At 37.3% G+C, this 24,810-nt stretch overlaps 1 protein-coding gene across 1 annotated transcript; it reads left to right on the forward strand.

Annotated features, from left to right (window-relative positions):
• Positions 1 to 24,810, forward strand: LHX8 (LIM homeobox 8). Its single transcript, XM_003411228.4, has 8 exons — positions 1 to 75; positions 464 to 625; positions 4,584 to 4,705; positions 6,770 to 6,990; positions 7,488 to 7,591; positions 12,687 to 12,782; positions 20,580 to 20,763; positions 24,618 to 24,810. Exons 1-8 carry the CDS (start codon positions 1 to 3, stop codon positions 24,692 to 24,694), a joined length of 1,041 nt encoding a protein of 346 aa, XP_003411276.1. The 3' UTR covers positions 24,695 to 24,810.

The raw sequence follows: 24,810 nt of genomic DNA on the forward strand, positions 1-24,810 counted from the left end.
ATGTCGGAGGAGTGCGGGCGGACTGCAGCCCTGGCGGCCGGGAGGACTCGGAAAGGCGCCGGGGAAGGGGTACTGGTGAGTGGGGAGGGACCTGGGAGCTGACTAACTGGCCGTGGGGAGCAGGCGCTGGACGAAAGGCCGCCGTCCCGGCGCTTCTTCCCCGGCTCGACTGGTCTCTCTCTCCCGGAGAAGGTGGAGGGAGGGTCTGGGGTGGGGCAGGATGGGACGCTGAGCTTGACCGCGGGGTGAGCTTGGCAGGGCCGGGAAGCGCTTCGGCTCCTTGAGGTCAGAGGTCTGCAGCACCGACATTTGAGTGGTCAGAGCTTGGGCCTGGGGGAGGGGGGCCTTACGGAAGGAGGTGGCCTGTGGGAAGGGAGGAGAGGCGGTGGGGGCGCCCCTGTGGGGCGGCGGGATGAGGAGGGGTCTAGAACCTCCTGCAACCGCGCCTCCTGGCCTCCTGCAGGTGAGCCCCGAGGGAGCCGGGGACGAGGACTCGTGCTCTTCCTCGGCCCCTCTCTCCCCGTCGTCTTCGCCCCGGTCCATGGCCTCAGGCTCTGGCTGCGCCTCTGGCAAGTGTGTGTGCAACAGCTGCGGCCTGGAGATCGTGGACAAGTACCTTCTCAAGGTAGGGCGGGGCCCCGGGCGCGAGGCCCAAGGGGAGCAGGGTTACCTATCATGGAAGCTCGGGCGAAAAGCGGAAAGTTTATTTTTCTCCTCTTCCCACCCAAGTTCTCGCTCGAACAAATCGTCCCAGTCTAGGATAACCCATGCGGTGGGAAAGAGTGTGAGAAAAAAATCTTAGAATCCCCCATGTCGTTACCAAGCAGCTTGTGTGTGACCGACGCATCGTGGTCTAGAAGTGCAAATTTTCCGGGAGGATGTGCTGGGGTCAGCCACCGACTTGTAGGGAAAAGGAAGTGGGGAAAACCTTTATCCATTCTGAAACGGGTCTACCTGGGCCCGGGTTATTACTTTATTCCCCAAAGTGACTGTAGTCTCTATGCCCCCAATAGCCCCCAAGCTCCTGCCGGCCTATATAAGTTTTAGGTTGGCATGTTAGGTTAACTAATTTGCCTATGCGGCATCTCCTTTAGAGAACCACCCTAAAGTGCCTTAGAAGATCTCTGGATAGATTTTTTTTTTTTTTTTTTTTTTAAGAAACATACTCTTATGTTTATTTATAGTTACTAGAGGCTTTTCCAAAGTAAAAATTTATAGAATTGCATTTAATTTTTTAAAAAATTTACTACCTTCCTGCAGTTCTTAAGGTTTAATACCACCCAGTGCTCTTTTTAATGTCATCTCCAGTGCTTGAAAAATAAATGAGGATGAAGTGCTTCAAGTGGTGGTTTGAGAGTTGACTGTCTGTCTTAATTTGTTTTACTTTTCGCTTAAAATATTGTGGGGGAGTTTTGGAGAAGAAATTCTCAGGTCACAGTTATTCTTGTCATTGTAGTCAGGATTATGCTTGCATTTGTCTAAATCCCAATATCATGGTTTTTCAGCTTCAATAGCTTTTTAAAACCACTGTTTAAAATAATAGTTTCCTACTGAATTAGTAGCAAACCAGTTCACTTTCTATGCCCCCTCTCTCCTCAGTTTTTCAAAAGGATTAATTATGGAGAGTGTGAGTTTCAAACAGGGAGTTAATCAGTTTAAGTTTTTGACTGAAGTTATGAAACCAAAACCAAACCTGTTCCTGACCAGTCGATTCTGACTCATAGTGACCCGATAGGACAGACTGGAACTGGTGGATTCCAACTGCCAGCCTTTTGGTTAGCAGCTTAACTCTTCACCACTGTGCCACCAGGGCTCTGAAGGTATAAAGCAGAAGCTTTATCTGTAAAATGGGAATGATACCCATAGATACAACCCAGATAGAGCACTGAAAGAAGTTTTAATAAAAACGTTAAAAATGGTTATGTTAATCTTGACTTGTGGTTGATTGTAAAGCTGGAAATTTAACATGGTTTTCTCTTTAAATCTGCATTCTTATGGTTTCATTTTCAATGTTTCTAGACCTGGTCCTTTTGAATTTTCAAAACCATCTTTTGGGTCTTGCTTTCAGTGAGCACTCTTGATAATTATCATAATCTTCAAGCATGATTCTGAATGGATCTGTAAAGGTTTTAGCACCTTATAGCAGAGAAGATAAAGGTTATGGCCAAGTGACTCTTAACACACCCTCTGGAATTGATACAGTTGTTTATACTGTTCATCTTTTCTATGTTAAATATATCTTTATGTATTTGAATTTTATAAAATATGTAAGTGAGATATACAAAGCCTTCCTTTCTAATAGGATTGGAATGTTCTCATTGGGCCCTTCTACACATAATCGTATTTTACCATTTCTTGTGCATATTACTATACTAGCTCTAACTGAAGCTTGACATTATATGATTGTATAAGAATTCTAAATTTCATAACTTTTTTTTTTTGCATTTTGACTATTCTTCCAGATATGTTTGAATTCAGCTTGAGTCACTGGTAAAAAAATAATTGTTTGACCTAGTATAGATATTGTATTTGAGGGTCTGTTTATATAGACACCATATCTTAACAAGATAAAACGAAGTTAGAGCAGAAAAGTATGAGATGAGTTAGATGTAATTACTGCCCCATCTAATACTCCAGTGCCCTGTTGTTTTGGTGTTTATTTCTGACTCAGTGCTAGTCGTATGTTTAGACTTATACAGATTGAGTCAATACCAGTTATCAGGGGAGGTTTATATTCCCCAGAATCTTCACTTTTCACCTTACTTTCCTCCCTGGCAAAGAAATGGAAGACAAAGGAACATTTTTGGTAAAGTATACATTGAGGAAAGATGGCAATCCAGACCTTAGTCCTGACTTTAGCAGAGAGTTGGAAACCCTGGTGGCACAGTGGTTAAGAGCTAGGGCTGCTAACCAAAGGTCGGCAGTTCAGATCCACCAGGCACTCCCTGGAAACCCTATAGGGCAATTCTGCCCTGTACTGTAGGGTCGCTGTAAGTCTGAATTGACTGGACAGTAAGTCTGAATTGACTGGACAGCAATGGGTTTTGGTTTGGTTAGTGGAGAGTTAGAGGGAGGCCATGTCTCAACCCTGAAGCATGAATCTACCCTTGCTGAAAACAAACAAATATGGGTAATATTAAAATGCAGAAAGGCCCTAAAGAGTGGAAACCTAAAGAAGTCTGTTATCATAATTGGGTTGTTTTAGGAAAAAATAGAACAAAAATAGATTTTTATTTCCAGGACATTTTACACCATCAATATTTTTCTATTCTAGTTATTTAACATTTTTTCTTTGCTATTTTCTGTTTTCAGTACTGAGCATGTACCTCTTCGATATAGCAAGACCAAAACTTAAAAACTTTAACTAATAAGTGATATGCTCATGAATGCTTACATAATTTTAATTAGACAATGGAACTTTTTTCTTTCAGCTTCTGAAAGTACCCTTTATATTTCATATCACGGAAAAACATGTGAGCAGTAGTTCTAAACAGAATTGTTGAACAGATATTTTTTTATTAGGAAATAGTACAACAGAAGCCATATTTTGCAATAACTTAATTTCCTATTTTAGGCATTTGATCTATTTGTAGGGTGTAACTGGTGTTTTTGCATCATTGCTGTTATTCCACTTGCAATTCGATTGCATGAAGATTTAGTTCTCTATCCATTCAACAAAAGCAAACTCTAGGAGCCTGTGTTGTAGGCAAGTTCAATCTAAGACACATCTTCCTTCTTGAAGGCTAAAGTTGTACTTATAGTACAGAGGCAACGATTTAAAGTGAGGGTAATTATGATTTGTTCCCTGAATTGTTCCTATTTAGAAAGTATAAATCACTGTGTTTTATCAAACACCGTTTTGTGCCTTACTGCTTGACATATAAACAGAAAACAATGGTTGGATACCTTTTTAGAATGGTTTATAATCAAGGTTATTTTTTCTCCAGTAGTCAAGTTAAACAGTACTTTACTCCTTTGAAGGTTCACTATTTCTGTACAGCTATTTAATGTTGGAGGGGACTAGGGCTTCTGTCAGATCCGTATTTAAATCTACCTTAGCAGTTTTTGTTTTGTGATGGAAATGGTTGCATGACCTTTTTATGAGGGTAAGAATTCGTTTTATAAAGTGCCGCCCCCCCTTTTCTGTCTTTAACCACAGTTTAATAGCTGTTTGGCCAAGAAGTAGGTTGAGAAGGTATGTGGCTTGCCTTCCTTAGCTAACAGGTTTCATGGTGCAAAGAATTCAGTGAAAGAAAAAAAAAAAACAAACAAACCTGTATTTAGGATACACATTTTCCCTAAGTTCATAGAGGTTGAATATAAGAATACTCTAAATTCCTCAAAGGACCAAAAAAAAAAAAAAAAAAAATTTAAACTTGAAGTGTGGAATATGCTTTTGTGATTTTGTCTATCTCTAGATGTATATTTATGTAAATGCACCTCTGGAATGAAAATGTTCAGAGCATGTGTTAAAATATTAAGGGATCGGCTTTTTAAATTGCTTAATGTACGAAACCATTGAATGCTCTTCTTATGTGTGGTATTAGAATGGCTTTTCTATCCACCCCCTCTTCCCTTCACAGGTGAATGACCTGTGCTGGCATGTCCGGTGTCTCTCCTGCAGTGTCTGCAGAACCTCCTTAGGAAGGCACACCAGCTGTTATATTAAAGACAAAGACATTTTCTGCAAACTTGATTATTTCAGGTACTCTATGAAACTACTTTTTCATAAAATAGACCCTCCAAGTAATTCATCCCAAAGAGATGCAGAGAGAATTTTGTAAGTAGCCTTATTTTTCAATTTTATTTACGGAAGCCCAGTTTTTCCTATATAGCAAATTTGAAAATGAAAATAGGTTCGTATTTCTTTGAGGTATAATTTTTATTAAGACAAATAAAATAAAGTTACCGCCTTTAGGAACTCAGTACACTGAAACTAATTTAAAATGGTACTTCTGCTTTGGGGATGAAAGTTTTAGGTGTTGAAATAAGGGACCTCTTTTTTGTTATGCCTAGGTACAAAGTATGAAATAGAAGATAACTTAATTGTGATAAAATCCCTCGTTTTGGGGGAAGTGGTAAGACAAAATAAAATCATTGAGGGGGAAAATATCAAGATTTCACTAAGCTTTTACCAGCTTACAGTGTTGAATGTTCCCTATAAAATGCTAGCAATTTGGAGACTATGATAAACTATATTAATCATAAATACACTAAGCCTAATTATTATTCCTAAAAATCTTTTCTTTTATCTGTTCTTGATCTTTGTTTTGTGAGGTTATATTTGGATATGATTTTAAATGTAACATACTCTCTGTGGCGTCTCTTTATAATTGTTTAAATGTGACGTTTCATCTGTGCCATCTCTTTATAATTGTTTAAATGTGACGTTTCATCTAGGATTTAATTTAGTTCTTCATGGAGAGCTGTCCAGAAATTGAAATCATTCTTAATGATGACTTTTTAACATTATTGTATTTTTTCTTTATTTGTACTTGCAAATAAACAGAAACCATTCATTGTGAAATAGGTAAATTAATGATATATAATGAAGTTTGTAAAGCTAATTAAGTTGTTATATATCCATTTTAAAAAGTGATTTCAGAGGCTTTTGTTATTGAATTGAATAAAATTGCTAAGTAATTTAAGTATTTTATTAAACCCAGAGTCTATTATTTTATAAAATCACAGAATTTTGTAATTACCAAAAACATATTTCACATCAGTTTACTTTCCATTTCTTCAACAATAATAGCAATTTGCCTCCCCTTTCACTTAAGATACACTATTCTTAATTTTTTACGGTCATTTAAAGCCTTTTGAAAGGTTTAGTTTTAAAAGAGTCATTGAAAGTCTAGTCCTTCAGGCATTTTAATAGTTGCTTCATATTTTATTATATTCTGAAATTCATTGTTAGGATTCAGTTTTTCAGAGTAACTTAAAAAAAAAAATGAACCCTAAACGTGTATTAATGAACAGACAGATGTACTAATCTCAGTTGATCTGGGTATGTCAGGCCATGTCTTCAATTGTAGTAAGAGAACAGGCTCTAGTTACTAAGACTGGAAGAGAAAAAAATAATTATGACTAGCTTTGACATTTTGTTAAGATTAACCTGCATTTTAATGTCCAGATATGTCTGAAAGTTTTAGATAACATTTCTCTCTTGCTGTGGAGGGTGATGCAATAGCTTTTTCCACCAAAGAAAATATTTCTGAGTTTTCCTTTCTTAGGCATCAGGGTGAAGAACTTCTGTTCAATTCATTGTTTGATAATATCAGTTTTAAATGTTTATACACACACAGGAACACACACACATATATGTAGTGTTTTCTAATAATCTGAGCTTGGTTTTAAGAAGTTATTTGTAAAATGAATCTTCAGTTGGTATATTATTGCAATTACAGGTTTTCAGCCTGGAGTGTATGTGTGTTTACGTCTTGAATCTCTGTGTAAATTTGTAAATACATTATTTGTTAAAACATGAGAGATACTGAAACTCATATTCTGTTTATTTTAAAAGGAAAAAAAAACAGTCTTTCCCTAGAATAACAACAAAGTTTTGTTTTTACAAAACAATTTTGAATTGTGACCCAATCATGTCTTAATTGCTTACCATGTGGACTTTTAGAAGAATTGAGGTCTGTTTCATTTTCAACAGATTTAAATACTTAGGTTAATCCGATGAATAACTTAATGTGTTAGTTTAACCTTACACTGATGAGTAAGAGTTTACAGCCTTTGCCTCCTGTCCCTCCATTTACTGTAGAAGGTATGGAACTCGCTGCTCTCGATGTGGGAGGCACATCCATTCTACTGACTGGGTCCGGAGGGCCAAGGGCAATGTCTATCACCTGGCATGCTTCGCCTGCTTTTCCTGCAAAAGGCAGCTTTCCACTGGAGAGGAGTTTGCTTTGGTGGAAGAGAAAGTTCTCTGCAGAGTTCATTATGACTGCATGCTGGATAATTTAAAAAGAGAAGTGGAAAATGGTAAATATATACTTAAAATACCTTTAAGTCTTTTCCTAAGGTTAGCTTAATATATTATGTTCTGCAGTGTGTAATTGTGGTAAAACTCATTAAATACTTCACTGTTAGTGATGGTCCCCGTCTGTTTATGTACATAGGAAGCTGTGCCATATCTGTTTAGCCTTGTGCCATATTCTCAGGCAGCAACCTTGAATTAGGGTCCTGCTTTTCTTCATGTAACCAGTTGTCCTGTATTTGCTTTCCTAAAGATGGGTTTTAGATGTATACTTCTAACTTTTTTCACTTTTTGACTAAACATAAAAAAAACATACAAACCTATAAATGGAATATTGTTTCCACAGTATATTTGTAATTTGTTTTAAAACTTAAGGGGCTTTGCAACCCAGAAGATATATATACAGTTTCACACTAAGCCGAAAGATGCAAGAATCCTATTATCATATGCTTGGTGGACTCTTTTCAGTTATCATCGCGTATTTTGTGTTTTTTAAACGCAGGTAATGGGATTAGTGTGGAAGGTGCCCTCCTCACAGAGCAAGATGTTAATCACCCAAAGCCAGCAAAAAGAGCTCGGACCAGCTTTACGGCAGATCAGCTCCAGGTAGACATGACAATGAATTTATGATTTGGAAGGCCCTCTTGACTCCAAAAACCCCAACAATCTCCATGCTACCTAAAAATGTGTTGGTTTTCTAAAAGGTTAGACTGTGCTTTAGTGAAAATTAACTTGGTGAATATATGAAAACATACTTATTACTCTAAAATGTTTATCAGCATTTCCAGAGTCACGATATAAACTAGTCCTTCGAGCTTTGTTTCTTTGGGGTCTGTTAGTATCAACATTAAAGTGGAAAGAAAATGTTGAGCTGTCCTGACTTCCCCAATAAAATCAGTTTAACCCAAGCATTTGTGTTACTACGTATAATTGCGATAAAAGACAAAATATTTTGAGACTTAACAGAAAAAGACATACTGTATGTGGGCCTGTGGGACACTAATGTGTTGGTGTTTTAAACAAACCACAATCAGCCTTTTAATAGACAAGATGGTATGTTTTCTGAGTAGGAAATAATTGAATATACCTCAGAATAAACAGGAACCACTGGTTGATGCTAATCAAGTAGACCCTTTCTTGTTTTTAAAGGGGTAGAGGGAGTAATCTTATAATTTGATGTTAAAGGTTGATGATAGCCCCTGAAAAAAAGGAGGGATTATTTTCAGTATAGACCCGTTAAACTCGTTACCATCTACCCTAAATATAACCATCGTTGTCATAAATTTGATTTATACAAATTGTCAAGAAAATAGGGAAGTAATTACTCCTTGCTTTATTTTTACATCTGCACATGTAATGATTCTGGCATTTTTTCAGATAACGAAATCACGTTTTCTAAAAGATTAATGTGTCTGAGGTATTTGTTTTATGTTAAGGTAAAATAACATTTATTGAGCACCTACCATGTACCAGGCACAGCTGGATGCTTTATACACAGTATCCATTTTAGCTCAGAACATTTATGCAGTGTTAACAAATGAATTAAAGTTAATTTTTTGAAAAACCACACGTAGTATTCAGAGGCTTGCCAGTATTTAAGATGAATACAGTAAAGGTGTTTCAAGAGAGAATTACTTTGAGAATGATTAGGAGCAAAATGTTGACATGACACAAATATTTCAAAGGAATTTATTGGCGTTGGAAAGCAATCTAGCATTAAATTTAGATCTATTGGAGAAAATTTCCAAATAGATTGATTTAGATTTCTTCATATAGGCATAAAATACATGGTCAATAAGTAATGAGTGAAAGATAAGCATTTTAAAGAAATATATGTTTGAACCTGGCTGTTGAGGATGCCTCATTGGGTTCTAATGAAAGTTACATAAAGGTCTAAGTTAGGAAATATGAGTGCATGTGGGAGACCAGGCAAATATCCAGTAGCTAAAAGGTATCTGGGTTAAAATATCCCTGATATAAATATATTTTTATAATGGGTTGTTTCCATGAATGTTTAGCTATAATTACAATGTTGATAACTTTAATGTAAAAAATTTATTATTAAAATTATTGTGAATTTTTGAAACCACTTTAGGCAGATATACAATCTATATAGGGAGATATAATCATAGATGCTAGTCAAATAAAAAGGAATAATTGTTGAGGTCTTTGTGTGGTAAGTCCTACGCCAGGCATTTTATATACATTATCTCCTTTAACTCTTGCAACAATTCTTTGAGGTAGATAGCCCCATCCAAGAGGTGCGGGAACTCTCCCTCTCAAGGCAGGACACCAAGGGAGTGACTGAGAAGAGATTTGGACCCTGCTTCCCAAATCTTCGCATTTCATGCTCTTTTCATTTTGTATGGTCCCCCGAGGAGACCATGTGTGGAACTGAACCTTAACAAAACTCCACTTAATGGCAGCAGTGGCTAAAGCAACAAATAAGATTCTGAATCTTGTAGATAGCCTTATAATTTTAAACTGCAAACATGCATAAAATATTTTAGCCATGGATTGTTGTGTGAAAATGTGATCTGAGTCACAAGTTTTTAAAAGTGTTTTTCAAAATTATACATTTAAAAAGAGAAAAAGAAAAACAGATGTGATACCTTTTCAAAGCATGCTTTCATTTATTCAATGTTTATTAGTGTCCGTTTTATGCCAGGGATGACTGAAACAAATAAGACACAATCTTCAAGGTGTTCTTTATAATTTAGGAATCTGGAATAGTTGTAGAGTTTTTAAAAACTTGAATAATTTATTTTTTGCCAGATCCTTTAATAAATCAGGTGCTGTACCCTCATTGTCAAATTGTCTTACCTGAAAACTGAATGTATTCAAGTAGTACTTGAATTCAGCTAAATAATAAAATACTATAGGTGAGCAGTGAGTCAAGACTATTCGTGAACAATTTGCATGGGAAAGAGGAGAGTTAAAACGGGAGGTATAAATAAAATCATTTCCCAAAATTCTTCTTTACAAACTTACAAGAAGAAAAAATACCTTAAGACACAGGATGTGGTGGAAAAATATTTCGAATATTGTCCTTTGTTGCAAGAAGCAGTATTTAAGATGTTCCTGCGAATATTGTGGTTTCCTTATTGTAGTTGGGAGGTACTTGCTCAGTGATTATTATGTTAAGCATGCCAAAGTTAGCAGCTGATTTAATCTTCTTTCCCAGCAAGTTGGTCAGCTACTACCATGCAGACTCCTGACAATTCAGGTAGACCTTCTGGCCTTACAATGACAAATGTCTGCAGAGGTTAGTCATTGACCACATTAGAAGAGCTCAGTAAAGGAGTGGGGTGAATTTCAGCAGCATTTGTAACTGGAGAATAGTGAAATTAAGTAGAAATTAAACTTTTCTGTGGGACCAAAGCCTACCGCTATTAAAAGGAAGATCAGTGAGCATATCTTATTTTTCTTTCATTATATCCAAATTCAAAACCATCCATGTTGATTTAAGCCTTGCATTATACTTTGATGAAAAGTTGCTTTACTGTGTTTGGTTCCATTATTAAACTTATGAATTTGAAATGCATTTGTGAAAAACATGCTGTTTTTGTTTTTCTAAATTATCAATAATGACCATACAATCAAATCCTCAAATATATGTTTAGCTTTTTTCGTTGGGAAAAAAAAAATTAAAGACCTAATTTGTTAATTCTTTTGCTTTCTGGAATGTTATATGTTCAATTACATATAAATGCAACTCTGTTAACACATGAAGTTATTAAAGTAACACATTCGGAGTAGGCGAGGAAGAATGAAGTGAACTGAGAAAGATTATAAACTTTTAAGGTGATTCTGTTCATTTTTTTAAAAGTGAAAACGCATGTAGTACTGTTTACAGTAATTGCGTAGACACGATACAGCTGGATAGGGTGCTAGGAATACTTCAATCTAGAGGAGTCACTAGTTAGAGATAATTTACTTGAAAAAATGTATAATTTCTAAACCTAATAAGGTTTCCTAGGACAACACTGGTTGTCTTCTCCACGCTGTCTTAGATTGTCCTCATATTCTCAAGGTTATTGTGTCACAAAGTACATACTATGTGACAGGAAAGAATTCAGATTCTGTTATGTAGAGCTAGCCTTTCAAAGTCCTGTATTTCAGTACCCTAGACAAATGCAGGTAGGTGGAAGATAGTATTATATGGGGAACGTAGTGGAGAATACAATTAAGTTTTTTATAGAGAACGTAGTGGAGAATACAATTAATTTTGCCTGGTGGAAAGGGTAGGGTGTAGAGGCCAGTGGTGTTAAGGCCTTTAGGTTGGTTACCCCCCTCACATGACTGTAGACAAGCACAGTCATGTTGGATGCCAGACTCCCCTCCCCTCATTCTTTATAATATATTCTTTACATTTTATAATATTCCCCGATTGATCAACTTTCAAGAAGTAAAATTCAAGTATCCTTGATTACCATAATGATTCTTTTTCTGAGAGAATCCAAAACTCATGTGCTTTCATTTTGGTACTCCCCTCCCACCCACTGCCATTTTCTCATTCCTGCAGTTTCCTTTTTGCCTTGTGTTATAGGTGGTTTGGAGCCCTGGTAGTATAATGGTTAAGAGCTATGGCTGCTAACCAAAACAGGCGGCAGTTCAAATCCACCAGGTGCTTCTTGCAAACCCTATGGGGCATTTCTACTCTGTCCTGTAGGGTCGCTATGAGTCAGAAACAACTGATGGCAACAAGTTTGGATTTTTTTTTTTTTTTTAAATGTAGTTATTGGCAAGTTTGTATCTTTGTATTTAGGAAATTGAGACTGGGGCAGTTTTTTTTTTTTTTTTTTTTCTCCCAATGTATCACTGTCTTATAGCACTTAGCATAGTGTTTCAATCCAAAGAACCAGATCACAATCACCTGGGAGCTTTTTCACTGGATAAATGCTTGAGCACTGGGAAATTCTTATTCAATGGGCTGATGGGTGTCTCTTTTTAAGAACCCAGATATATTTTTTGCATACAGCAAATGCTCAAAACAGTTAATGACAGAGTTATTACAGTAAAGTAGAATCCATCTGTTGGGTTGTGTACTATTTGCAGACCAATAAAGATTGTAGTCCCAAAACCCACTACCGTCGAGTCAGTTCTGACTCATAGCAACCCCATAGGGGTTCCAAGACTGTAAATCTCTATGGAAGCAGACTGCCACGTCTTTCTCCCTGAAAACCATTGGTGGTTTCAAATCACAGACCTTTTGGTTAGCAGTCAATCACCTTAACCGCTGCACCACCAGAACTTCTTTAAGATTATGTTAGAGGCCTTGAAACCTCTTTAGTTCCATAGAGATTAGAAATAAATGTGATATGATTTTTGTATTTCATTAAGAATTCTAATGCTGGTGGTTTTTAACAAAAATTACAAAAGTAGTGAGACTTAAGCTATTTATGCATTTCGTTTGTGGGTTATAAGAATGGAAGAAAAGGTGAATATATTTTTAACAGCATAATTGATAAGCTTTTATGTTGAAATGTATTATTTTTAAAAGAACTAAGCATTACTAACTTGTATATAAATGTACAAAATATACATTATTTATTATTTACCCTTACTTCCCCATACGATTTTCAAGAAATAAAATACCAGTGTCTCATTTTCTTGTGCATGTCTTCTCTCTGTATCTTCAAAATGCAGAAGACTGAGCTTCTTATTTTTAGCTATTTACTGTCTACATCTTTTGAAACAGGTTATGCAAGCACAGTTTGCTCAGGACAACAACCCAGATGCACAGACCCTCCAGAAACTGGCAGAAAGGACAGGCTTGAGCAGACGTGTGATACAGGTGATTATTTTAAAGGTTAACCGACAGGGGTACTAAAAGTTCTAATGCTAGGTCTTTATGAGTATGCATTGTTTTTCTTTGTGAAGAAATATTAAAAATGTAGCTTTCCATTTTAGGTTTCCTCACAGCCTAAATCAATTTGTAAAAACGTTGTAACTAGCCTGCTTGGGCTGGGCTGTCATGATTCTGCCAAAAGACTCTTGTACATGTTATTTCATTCTAGTGAGAAACCCCAAGATCCTCAGGCTGAAAAAGACAACCGTATTTCCAAACCAGGTGTGGTTCTGAGCCAGTGCTGTTTCTACTTTTCTATGATTGAGTCAGTGAGTGTGTGTGTGTGTGTGTGTGTGCGCGCACATGAATGTAGAAGGTGTTAATGGTGATCATAAAAGATCCAGGTAGAGGGAGTGGTGGGAAGTAAGCTGGGGAGGGATGAGTTAGAGCAGATTTATTGTTATGTAGGGTTTATGTTTGGAAGTGATGGGAGGTAAAATGGTTACAGCTGAACTTGGAAAGGCCTATGAATGCAGATTCAGTCTTGAGCAAGGGAAAGCCATGATAAATGATTTTAGAAGAAAGGTCTAGAAGTGGGAGAGGCCAGATAGAGGCAGACAGAACAATTAGGCTCCCAGGCAAGTAGTGATATTTAAAAAGAGCCTTAGGTGGGATAGTGGTCCTGGAATTAATTCAAGAAGCATTTTATTGACTCCACCCTGATGACAGGTGCTGGATGCTAAAGCAAAAAACAAAAAACGAAATGGGGCGGGGTGGTGGAGGCAACTTGGAAACTAAAATTGGGAAGCAGAGAGAGTCAAAGATGACTCTTTGGGAATAGTGCCATTAACAGGAATACTAAAGTCAAAATGGAAAAGCTGGTTCAGAAGTTGAGAAGGGAGATGAATTTTCTTTTAGCTATGCTAATCATGTAGTGACAATGGCAGCTGGGCATGTAAACAGATATTTGCAAGGATAAACAGGACTCAGGCAAAGAAGGCTAAAGCTGTGAAATTGGATAAGATCCTTTAGAAAGATCATAGCAAAACGTAAAGAATGAACTCTAGGAAGAGAGCAGGGTAAGAGATACTGTTGGAATGGACATAGTAACAGCTAGATCCAAAGAACGAGTCCGGTACAGAAGCATCATGATCCAAAGGGGGGCAGGGTTAGCTACAGAAAGGTGGCAATTGGGTCAAGATGTTAGAGATCAGGAAAATGGAAAGTAATTTTTAAGTGATACTCAAGATTCAAAAAAGTTGAAGGAGTAGAAGCGAGTAACCATAACCAGCAAGATAAAACCCGGTGGAGGGAAAAAGGTAAAGTCCTGCATTGTATATATAATGTTTTAGTTCTTAAGTTGATGGCAGGTACCAGATAATTGCTATAGAGTTGATTCCAACTCAGGGAGACCCCATGTGTATCAGAGTAGAACTGTGCTTCATGGGTTTTCAATAGCTCATTTTTTGGGACGTAGATCACCAGGCTTTTCTTCCAAGGCACCTCTGGGTGGACTCAAACTTCCAACCTTTTGGTTAACAGCTGAGCCTGTTAACCATTTTTGCCACCCAGGGTCTCTGATAGTGGATAAACAGGTGTTTATTTTCAGTAAGCCTGACATAGTTCACAAATCATTGGTGTGAAGTAACAGATGATAAAGACCCGATGGTACTTTAGCTCCTGTAAAAACCTAGAATACCAGGGGTTTGGGTTGACTGCAGCGTGAGGAGGCTCTCTGAGGAGGTGAGCCCCACCACTCAGCACCTCATATATGTAAGGTTTTGTGTTTATTTCAGACTGTCAGATTTTAAAAAGAGGCTGACAAGAAACCACTCTGAAAAGGCTGAGAAACCTTTAAAGAAAGACTACCAGCATTGTGAAAGATCTAGAAATTGTGTATTAAAGGGACCAGGAAATATTATCTAGAGAAAAGAAGATTAGGAGATGGTAAGGGAAGGGCTGGTATACGGAATCTTTCTTAGGTGCTGTTGCATCGATTCTGACTCATAGTGACCCCATGTGACAGAGTAGAACCATCCCATAGGGTTTTTTTTTTTTTTTTTTTTGGCTGTAATCTTTCAGGAAGCAGATCTGGAGGTCTTTCTTCTGCAAAGTTGCTGGGTGGGCTCACACTGCCAATCTGTAGGTTAGCACCTGTGCACTTAACCATTTGCACCCCTGGGCTTCTACATATAGAGAGTGGGTGTCTTTAAGATACGAGAAAGGCTGTCTTGCAAGAGCAGCATTAAGACTCTGGAAAACAATGTAGAGAAAAGGCAGATTTCACTAAGGTTGAAAAGTTTTTTGAGTACAAAAGGCTACAAAAATGGCATGGGTTACATTGGAGGTAGTGAGTTTCTTGTGCCTGTAAGTGAAGCTTCCTCTACCTGGAGCTGTAAATATTCCTTTGTTGAGGTACTTTAGATATAATGGGCTGAGAATTCCTTCTTCTCAGATTTTGTACATTCAGTGGCAATAACTGCTGCAGGTAAGTCAAATTCATGACTTTTATGTTTTAAATTATTTTGAAGTTCCTGAATTGTTCTTGTATGGTCAGAAGCCAAGAAGAATAGAGGGCTTACTGAGGGCTTTTCTTATTGAAAGGTGTATGAACCTACTGCATCTGTCATGTAATTTCTAGGTATTTAAAAACGCATTGCCAATGAGTCAATTCTGACTCAAAGCAATCCTATATGACAGGGTAGAATTGCCCCATAGGCTTTCCAAGGCTGTAAATCTTTATGGAAGCAGATTGCTGCATCTTTCTCCCGAAGATCAGCTGGTGAGTTTGAACTGCCAGCCTTTCAGTTAGCAACCAAATGCTTAACCACGATGTCACCAGGGCTCCTCTCTAGGTATTTAGTTCGCCAGAACTTTGAGGAGGAAGCCTGGTGGTGCAGTGGTTAAGAACTTGGCTGCAAACCAAAAGGATGGTAGTTCAAATCCATCAGCTGTTCCTTGGAAACCTATGGGGCAGTTCTTCTCCGTCCTGTAGGATCACTGTGAGTCAGAATCAACTTGACAGCAGTGGGTTTTAATGGGTACTTAGAGGAAGTTAACTTGATTCTGGGGGCAGTAGTAGTTCAGTGGTAGAATTCTCAGCTTCTATGTCAGCAGACCCAGGTTCAATTTCCAGCCAGTGCACCTCATGCTAAGCTACCACTCGTCTGTCAGTGGAGGCTGGTGTGTTGCTGTGATGCTGAGCAGGTTTCAGTAGTTTCCAGACTAGGAAGAAAGGCCTGGTGGTCTGCTTCCAAAAATCAGCCAGTGAAAGCCCTGTGGATCACAAAGGTCTGATTTGCAACTGATGATGGGAATGGTATTGGATTGGGCAGCATTTTGTTAAGTTCCATTGTGCTTCATAACTGGATGGCAGCTAACAACAGCAGATTGATTTCAAGCCTTAACACTAGGAGAATGTATTTTTGGATGCTGGCTTTTAATATGTGAGAATTGAATGTTAAATATTTTTGATAAGATGGCAAAGGAAGGAGCGTTAGCATCAAATATACATATTGCTTATATACATATACCTGTTGTGGTTGGGTCAATTCAGACTCACAGTGACCCTACAGGACAGAGTAGAACTGCCCCATAGGGTTTCCGAGGAGCGACTGATGGATTCAAACTGCCAGCCTTTTGGTTAGTAGATGAGCTTTTAACCACTGTGCCACCAGGGCTCTGGCCCCTACATACGTATATACACATATATGTATACAAGTATATAGCCTTTTGCAATATTTTGAAGAATTAGCTACTGTGATCTCCAAATAGTAATCATAAGCTCTCTGCTACAAACTCCTTCTTAGAGTTTGGCACAACACTTTAGAAAAGTCAAAGACAAGAGCTTTGATTACTAGAAATTGATTTTAATATGTAAACTAAATTACCCAAAGATGAGGGGGAAACAATGGTCTGATACATGGAGACAGGCTCACTTTTACTAGCTAATATGTCTATTAGTGAGACCTGAGTAGCCCGGCAGATTGTCAGTGTTCTGAAATCAAAGTATAAAAGATGGGCAATTTTACTTTTCTTTAACACCCCATATCCAGATACGATCACTGGTCACATACCCTTTCAGATATGGGAGTTATGAATTATGTATCTTACAGAAATAGAATAAAGGTATTGCTGTTTCTTTCAGTTGTACTGGGAATGCCTTTTCATATATATGCATCATTTTTATGGTTGCATACATCTGGCATAGCACAATTTAGTTTGTTTCTAATTTTTTGCTATTATAAACAATACTGCCGTGAGCAACATTTTGTGTGTGTGTACATATATAGAGCCCCGGTAGCACAATGGTTAAGCATTTGGCTGCTAACCAAAAAGTCAGAGGTTTGAAACCACCAGTGGCTCCGCAGGAGAAAAAACCTGGTGATCTGCTCCTGTAAAAAATACCTACTCTGTCCCATAGGTCACTATCAGTTGGAATTGACTCGATGGCACACAACACCAATATCTATACGTGTGTGTGTGTATATATACGCACATACACACACATATACTCTCACATACATTTTGCACACTTGTTGAATTGTTTCCTTAGGATAAATTTGTAAAAGTGGAATTGTTGAGTCAAAAGATAAAACATTTTTAGAACTTTTAAGTAATAGTATAAAAATTGCCCTCCGGAAAGTTCATACGGATTTACTCTGCCAGTAGTTGCATATGGGAGTTCCTTTTTCCTCAGCCTACACAGATCTTAGATATTGTTGTTCTTTTACATCCTTTTCAGTTTTGTTTGTCCATTTGTCTGTTGACAGACATTTAAGCTGTTTCCACCTTTTGGCTATTATGAATAATGCTGCAGTGAAATTGGTGTACAAGTGTCTGTTTGCATTTTGTAATTTTTAAAATTGTATGTCTCTGTACAGAGACATAAGGTGTGTGTCTCTATACCATTTTTCTGTTGGGTTATTTCTTTCTCACCATCTCTTATTATGGGTGTTTAATCCTATCATGTTAAGTTTTCATGGTTATTGATTTCCTTTTCATTTACTTTTTTCTGTATAAAACTTGTATATTTTTATGTATTCAAATTTCTCAGTATTTTCTTTAATAGTTTGGCCTTTGTTGTACTTCTCCATCTAGGAACTATACCAATGTTTTCTTAAATATTTATGGTTCTAATTATTTACACCAAAACTTTATGTGCAATTGATATTTGGTTACACATGAGGTGTAGGGCTTTGTTTTTTCTCCCTGCTGATTAGCCAGTTTTCCCTAAATCATGTGTTAAGTCATGACTTCCCAGCAATTTAAAATGCCATCTTTTTCATACACTAAATTCATATGTTCGGTTCTTTGTCTGAGCTTGCTAAGGGATTCGTTTTATAAATTATTCTTTCTCTTGGCAGAATATCTACATGGTCTGTTTTCAACATATGTAGTTTATGATTTAGAACTCAAAATTTTTGAAGTTGTTCAGAGGAAACTTTAACTCTTGTTGGAGATTTTCAGTATAGAAGGAGGAGATTTTAAGTCATTGAGAAAAGTCAAATGGACATGTATTTGAATTCTGAAGCTGGTAGCACTCAACATCAAACATTTTTTTTCCACTGATACCTGGAATCCTCAGCTATTTTTTGCTGTCAGGATACATGACGCTGTGTTTGTAAACCTCTCTCTGCTTGATTACTTATAAATAATCTTTCCAAAGAGCTATTTAATTAGTATTAAGGTAGTTATTCTGCTGTTTATGTCACACCTTCTTTATATTTGTTTCCAAAGTCTGGCATTCTTTTTTGTTTCAGTCAAAAGATGAGTTTTTTTTTTAACCAATGGGTACGTTCCATCCAATATGTCATTTATCGGAAGCGAAAGGGTTCTTTGAAGAAACTCCGGGAAGCACAGTGCCATGTGTATTAGGCTACATGTAGTTCTGTGGCCCTGTAGTTCATGAGTCTTCTGAGCACCGTCAGGGGAAAGGCAGGTGGCTGCAGTTCCCCCTTACAAACTGGAGAAAGTGTGCGTATGTGAGCTTGGGTGGGTGGGTCTGATGACAGCAGTGGCGCCCGTTGTTCAGAGAGTCTGTGGACACAAGTATGGTGGAGACTTTGGGTAGTGGTCACTGTATAGATACGTAAGAGTCTTAACTCCCCAGAGGATGGGGGGGAGACGGCTGTGGCTGCCACTTGTTTTTCTTGATATTTGCTTAAGTCGTGCCCCTGTAGCACTCTTTGCTTGCCATCTTTCAGCTACCTGCTCAGGATTGCGTACTGCCTTTAAATCATAAGCGGTCACTGTTTTTATTCCTTTAATTTTAATCCTGTGAGTTTATATTTTGCCAGCATTCTGTTCTTGAGCCTGAGAGGCAGGGTGTGCTTTTGAAATAAGGTCGGTTTTTTTCTTATGAATTCTTTCTTGCTTCCTTCTGTTCCACTTTAATCAGCCCATGTTCCCTTGTGCCATCAAGCCCTGGACAGAGACTTATGCCCCTGACCTTTGCTTGGCCTTCTCCCCTGAGTGCAAAATGTTCTTGTCCTAATTCCTTCAAAATTTTTATCCCTCCACCTCTCTTTCTTCTCATGACAAGTTGTTTGGAGTGATAGCAAATAAATGATATAGTAATATTTTAATAGAGAAACAGTCCACAGTCAGTGTTTATCCGTTGTTGTTAGTTGCTGTTGAGTCGACTCTGTGTGTGCAGAGTAGAGCTGCTCCATAGAGTTTTCAAGGCTGTTTTTTAATCTTTTGGAAGCAGATCACCAGGCCTGTCTTCCGAGGCACCTTTGGGTGGGTTTGAACCACCAACCTTTTGGGTAGTAGTCAAGTGCTTAACCATTTGCACTACTCAGGGACTCCAGAGGTTTACCTAGTAGCAGGGAATTCAAACACAGGCAGATTAGTTATTGGAAGCATTGTGGGCAGGCTAGCCTTCCCCTGACCTGGATGTAAAATCTTATTTGCCCTAAATCTGCTTACTTTATTTTTGCAATAGAGTAGACAGCTGGTTGTTTAGCTCTTTACATTTTGTGAACTGTTTCATCAGTGGTTGTGTTTGGATTTTGTTCTACTTTAGCATTACTGTTTTTTTTTTTTTCTTATTATAGGCCTGACTTTAACATGCGTCTTAAGGAATAGCCTATGTATTCACTAAGAGAAATTGAGCTCAGCAGGTTAAAAATGTGACTGGAATAACTGTATCAAGGGGTTTGTAGAAAGCTTAGGTTCTCAGTAGGGGTTTTAGTCATTTGAACAAGGAACTGAAATAACTCCAGCAGGTGTCTAAGAATACATTTAGTAGTTGTTTTTTTTAAGTTCTGATTAAAAGGTTTTTTTTTGTTTTTCTTTTTGTCCCAAATTCCGATAGTAAAACCTGGATTTCTCAAGCCTTTTTTTTTTTTTGAAGAAGCTGGTTTTTAGTATGTTGTTGTTGTAATGTGTTGTTGAATCGGCTCCAAATGATAGCAACCCTATAGGATAGAGTAGAACTGCCCCACAGGGTTTCTAAGGAGTGGGTGGTAGATTTGAACTGCCCACCTTTTGGTTAAAAAAAAAAAAGTTAGCAGCTCTTAATTGTTGTACCACCAGGGCTGCGGTTTTTAGTATAGACTCAGCTTTTAAGTAAATCACCAGAGAGTTATTATTCGAGCAAAGAAAATGACCGTTGTCATTTGGGCTGAGTTTTTTTTTTTTTTTTTTTCCTGTCTGTGAAACTTTTAAAAAGCTTAGTTAGATTTATACTGCACTTATGCTGTGGAGTAATGAGGTTGCATGTCCTTTTTAAACTGAGTTGGTATGTGCTCAGTAGCTGATATGTGACATAGCTGCATTGCTTTTCTCCCACCTCAGGTATGGTTTCAAAATTGTAGAGCACGCCACAAGAAACACGTCAGTCCTAATCACTCCTCCTCTGCCCCAGTCACAGCAGTCCCACCCTCCAGGCTGTCTCCACCCATGTTAGAAGAAATGGCTTATTCTGCCTACGTGCCCCAAGACGGGACGATGCTAACTGCGCTGCATAGTTACATGGATGGTAGGTATCCCAACATTTAACAGCTGTCTCCCAGCAAACAATAACTGATAACTTCTAATATTGGATTATTAATAGGATTTACATTTCAAGAATATTACCTCAGTAATAGCTGAAAAATATTGTGGGAGGGTGTAATAGGGAACTACCTAAAGATTCTTATTTCTGTGACTACATTTTAAGAAAGAAGTTAAACACCCACTTTGCAGCTAAAATTACAATGGTGACTCTTAGTGCTTCCACTTGTACTTTTTTTTTTTGCTTTTCATCTGATAAATATTTAAATAATTTATTTTCTTATGATCAGAGACAGTAGTCACTTCACACTCAGATTTTTAGATTGGGGTTTACCTAGTTTTGTTTAACTTTATCGAAGCAAAACATCCATACAGAAAAATGCACACGTAAATATATAGAGAGCTTGATGAATTAATAAAGTGAACATACCCGTGTAAATACTACCCCAGTGAAGAAGTAGAACATCATTAGCACCTGAGAATCCTCCTTTATGCCCTTTATCCCTTGTGTCATCAAGTAACTGCCTACCAGCCCTGAACAAAAGGTGTTCCACATACTCGCCAACGTTTAGTGTGGTCTGACTTTTTAATTTTAGCCGATTAGATGGTGTGTAGTGGTATCTCATTATTTTAAGCATTTACCTCTTCCTCCAAAGTAACACTGCTCTCACTTCTAAAACTATGTTTTAGTCTGTTTCTAGCTTTATATAAATTGAACCATACAGAATATGTTCTTGTATGTTTCACTTCTTTCAGCTTAAGTTTATCTTCTTTTGGGATTCATCTGTATTGTTGCAAGGATCAGTAGTTTGTTTTCATTAAATAGAATTCTGTAGCAGTATACCACAATTTTTCATCTTATGTTTGATAGACATTTGCATTATTTCTGCTTTTGGCTTTTATGAATGTGCTGCTGTGAACATTATTGTACGTGCCTCTCAGTGCACATTAACTTACACTTCTGTTCCGTATGTACCTGGAAACAGAATATCGGTCATATGATGCACATAGCTCAACTTTAGTAGATACTGTAAACGAGTTTTCCATAGTGATTGAATCAGTTTATACCTTGACCAGCAGAATATGAGAGTTCAAGGTGTTCCACATACTCGCCACACTTGGTATGATCTGACTTTTTGATTTTAGCCAATTTGTTTGGGTGTGTAATGGTATCTTAATTATTTTAATTTGTTTTTCCCTGATGACTGATGAGATGTTGAGCATTTATTCATTAGGCATTTGTACATCCTCTCGTGAAGGGCCTGTTCATATCTGTAGCTTGTTGGTCTATTGGCATATCTGTTTTTTTTTTTCCTTCCCTGTAGCTTTGTTTTAGTTTTTGATATATTCTGTGTATAAATAAGCATTTTACTGGTTATATGTGTTATCTTTTAGAAACTTTGTTTTACCTTTGAAGTTTAGATTTAAAATTCTTCTGGAATTCAATTTTGTATGTGGTATGAGATGGGGGCAAGGTTTTTTGATATATTGATGGAATACCAGTTTCCAAGCTTTTCTGTAGTGCCACAGTTGTCATAAATCGTGTCCATATATTATATGTGTCAATTTCTGTACCCTCTATTCTATTGGTCTGTTTATTTATCCTTGTACTAATACCTAACCATTTTAATTACACTAGATCTTTAATTCTTGATGTCCAGTAGTACAGGTCTACCTACTTTCCTTTTATTCCAGATTGTATTGCCTATTCTTGGCCATTTGCATTTACATAAATGTTACCAGCTTGCCAATTTCCACCAAAGAAGAAAAAAAGAAAAACTGTTGAAATTTTGATGCAATCTGTTACATTCAATCTATAGATCAATTTATAGGGAACTGTCATCTTGGGTCATCTTAATATTGCCTTCCATATCATGCACAGAGTATATCTTTCCATTTATTTAGGTCATCTTTAAATTCTGTCTTATATTTTGGAGTTTTTTGTGTAGTGATCTTGCACATCTTTTGTTAGGCTTATTCTAAGTGTTTTGATGCAATTGTATATAGTAGTTTCTTTGGATGTAGACATCTACGTTGGCAGTTATTTTCTTTCAGCGTTTTCAATGTGATTACATTTTCCCTGGCTTCCATCGTTTTTGTTGTTTTGTGTCTGAATCACTAACTGACTTGACATCATTTAGTGCTGGTCTTACTCTTGCTCCTTTGAAAGTAAATGTCTTTCCACCACCATGACTCCCAGCCCCCCCGCCCTGCCCCAACTTTTCTCTTTGTATTTGGTTCTTAGAACTTTTATTATAATGCACTTACACATGCTTCTTGAATATGTAGTTTAATATCTTTTATTATGGAAAAGTCTCAGCTTTGTCTCTTTAAATATTATGTCTTCTTGTCTTCTCAGACTCTGATTACATATGTTAGATTTTGTTACCTTTTCCCAGGCATCAAACTCTTTTCCACATTTTCCAGCCTTATGACCTTCCATGCTTTGTCTACTATCTTTTGATCTATCTTCTAGTTCACTAATTCTTGCTACATATAATCTGTTAGACTCATCCACTGAGTTTTTAATTTTAGTTATTGCATTTTTCAATTTTAGAATTTCCATTTTATTTTGTGTAGTTTCCAGTCCTATATTGAAATTATCTGTCTTGTCATTTTTTTCCTTAACTAAATTGTTGTTCTATTAATTATAGTTTCACTAAAGTTCATGCCTGATGACTCCAATATTTGGATCTCTTTTGGGCCTGATAGTTTTTTCTTCTCTGTTTTCAGTCAAGTCGTGTCTTTTCTTTGCCTTGTAATTTTTTTTTTTTTGTATTGCTGATGTTGTGTATGAAAACCTGTAGAAATAATTTGAGGCTTTGGATGATATCTTCCATCAGAGAGGATTTAGTTTTTCTGTGGCAAGGATTTAGGCCTAGGGGGAGATCAGCTTAATCTAATCAGACATCAGTCCTCACGAGGACTGGTATATTTCTCATTCGCTACTACTTGGATTTAGTCCTTTGGAATCCCAAATGAAAGCCTGGGATGTTTTACTGGGGCTTCTCTTTTTCATTGAGGTTTGTTCTTTGATTTTTCTCCCCATCACCCACCCAGGGCCTAACTCCTAAAACTCTGCTAAACTTCTCAGTTTCTCAGGCATTCCTTTTTCTTTTGAAACTGGTACTCACCATTGGGAGAAAAGACTCATTTTCTTTCCCTCTTCTGGGACTTGATTTTGCAAGTTCTCACTACTTTTTGATGCTTTCAAATAGATTTTTAAAAATTTTGTCCAGTTTTTTTAGTTCTTCTGAGAATGAGCGTTGGTTTAAAGTACATAGCCTTTAATGAAAGTGGATACTTAAGTTTTGGTTACATAAAAAACCAGAGACTGTACCATTGTCACTGTTTATTTATGCTGGCATTAAAATTGTGTGTTCACATGAAAGACAGTAGTGTTGTCTGGGTCAAGTGTATTTTAATAGTATGTTGAGGGAGGAGGCAGTTAAGCATTAATGAATGGGAATTTGGGGGCTCATCCTGTACATACACCTTCACGTTAAAGCTAAGAACATCTCTACAGATAGAGCTCACGTGTTTTTCGCTGCAGGGTAAAGTGCAGTGAATGGGGTATGGATGGAGGACATTAAAGTGGTAAAACTTGTGGCCCCAAATAAAGATTTGTGGGTAAAACCATTCCTAGATTCTTGTTTAATCCTATTTTCACTATACTGAATAAGTTAATGCTCTTGCTGAGATCAGTGGAATGAGTGCAGCTTGGTGCCCTCAGCTATAACGAGTAATGAAAGCACATTGCCTTGGTTTGTTTTTGTTTGTTTTAAATTCTGTTTTGTTCACTCTCCAAAGCTGATCCACAAATTTCTTTCTATTTTATAGCTCACTCACCAACAACTCTTGGACTCCAGCCCTTGTTACCCCATTCAATGACACAACTGCCAATAAGTCATACCTAATTCCTTTATTCCTTTATTCAGGGATAGAAATGATTAAGGATATAAACTTGTCATTTATTATGTATAAAATATCATTGAAAAGTTATTAATGTTAATTTTTTATTTAACACGCAAAG

This window comes from Loxodonta africana, chromosome 3 (genome assembly GCF_030014295.1).
Source record: "Loxodonta africana isolate mLoxAfr1 chromosome 3, mLoxAfr1.hap2, whole genome shotgun sequence".
NCBI classification, from domain to species: domain Eukaryota; kingdom Metazoa; phylum Chordata; class Mammalia; order Proboscidea; family Elephantidae; genus Loxodonta; species Loxodonta africana.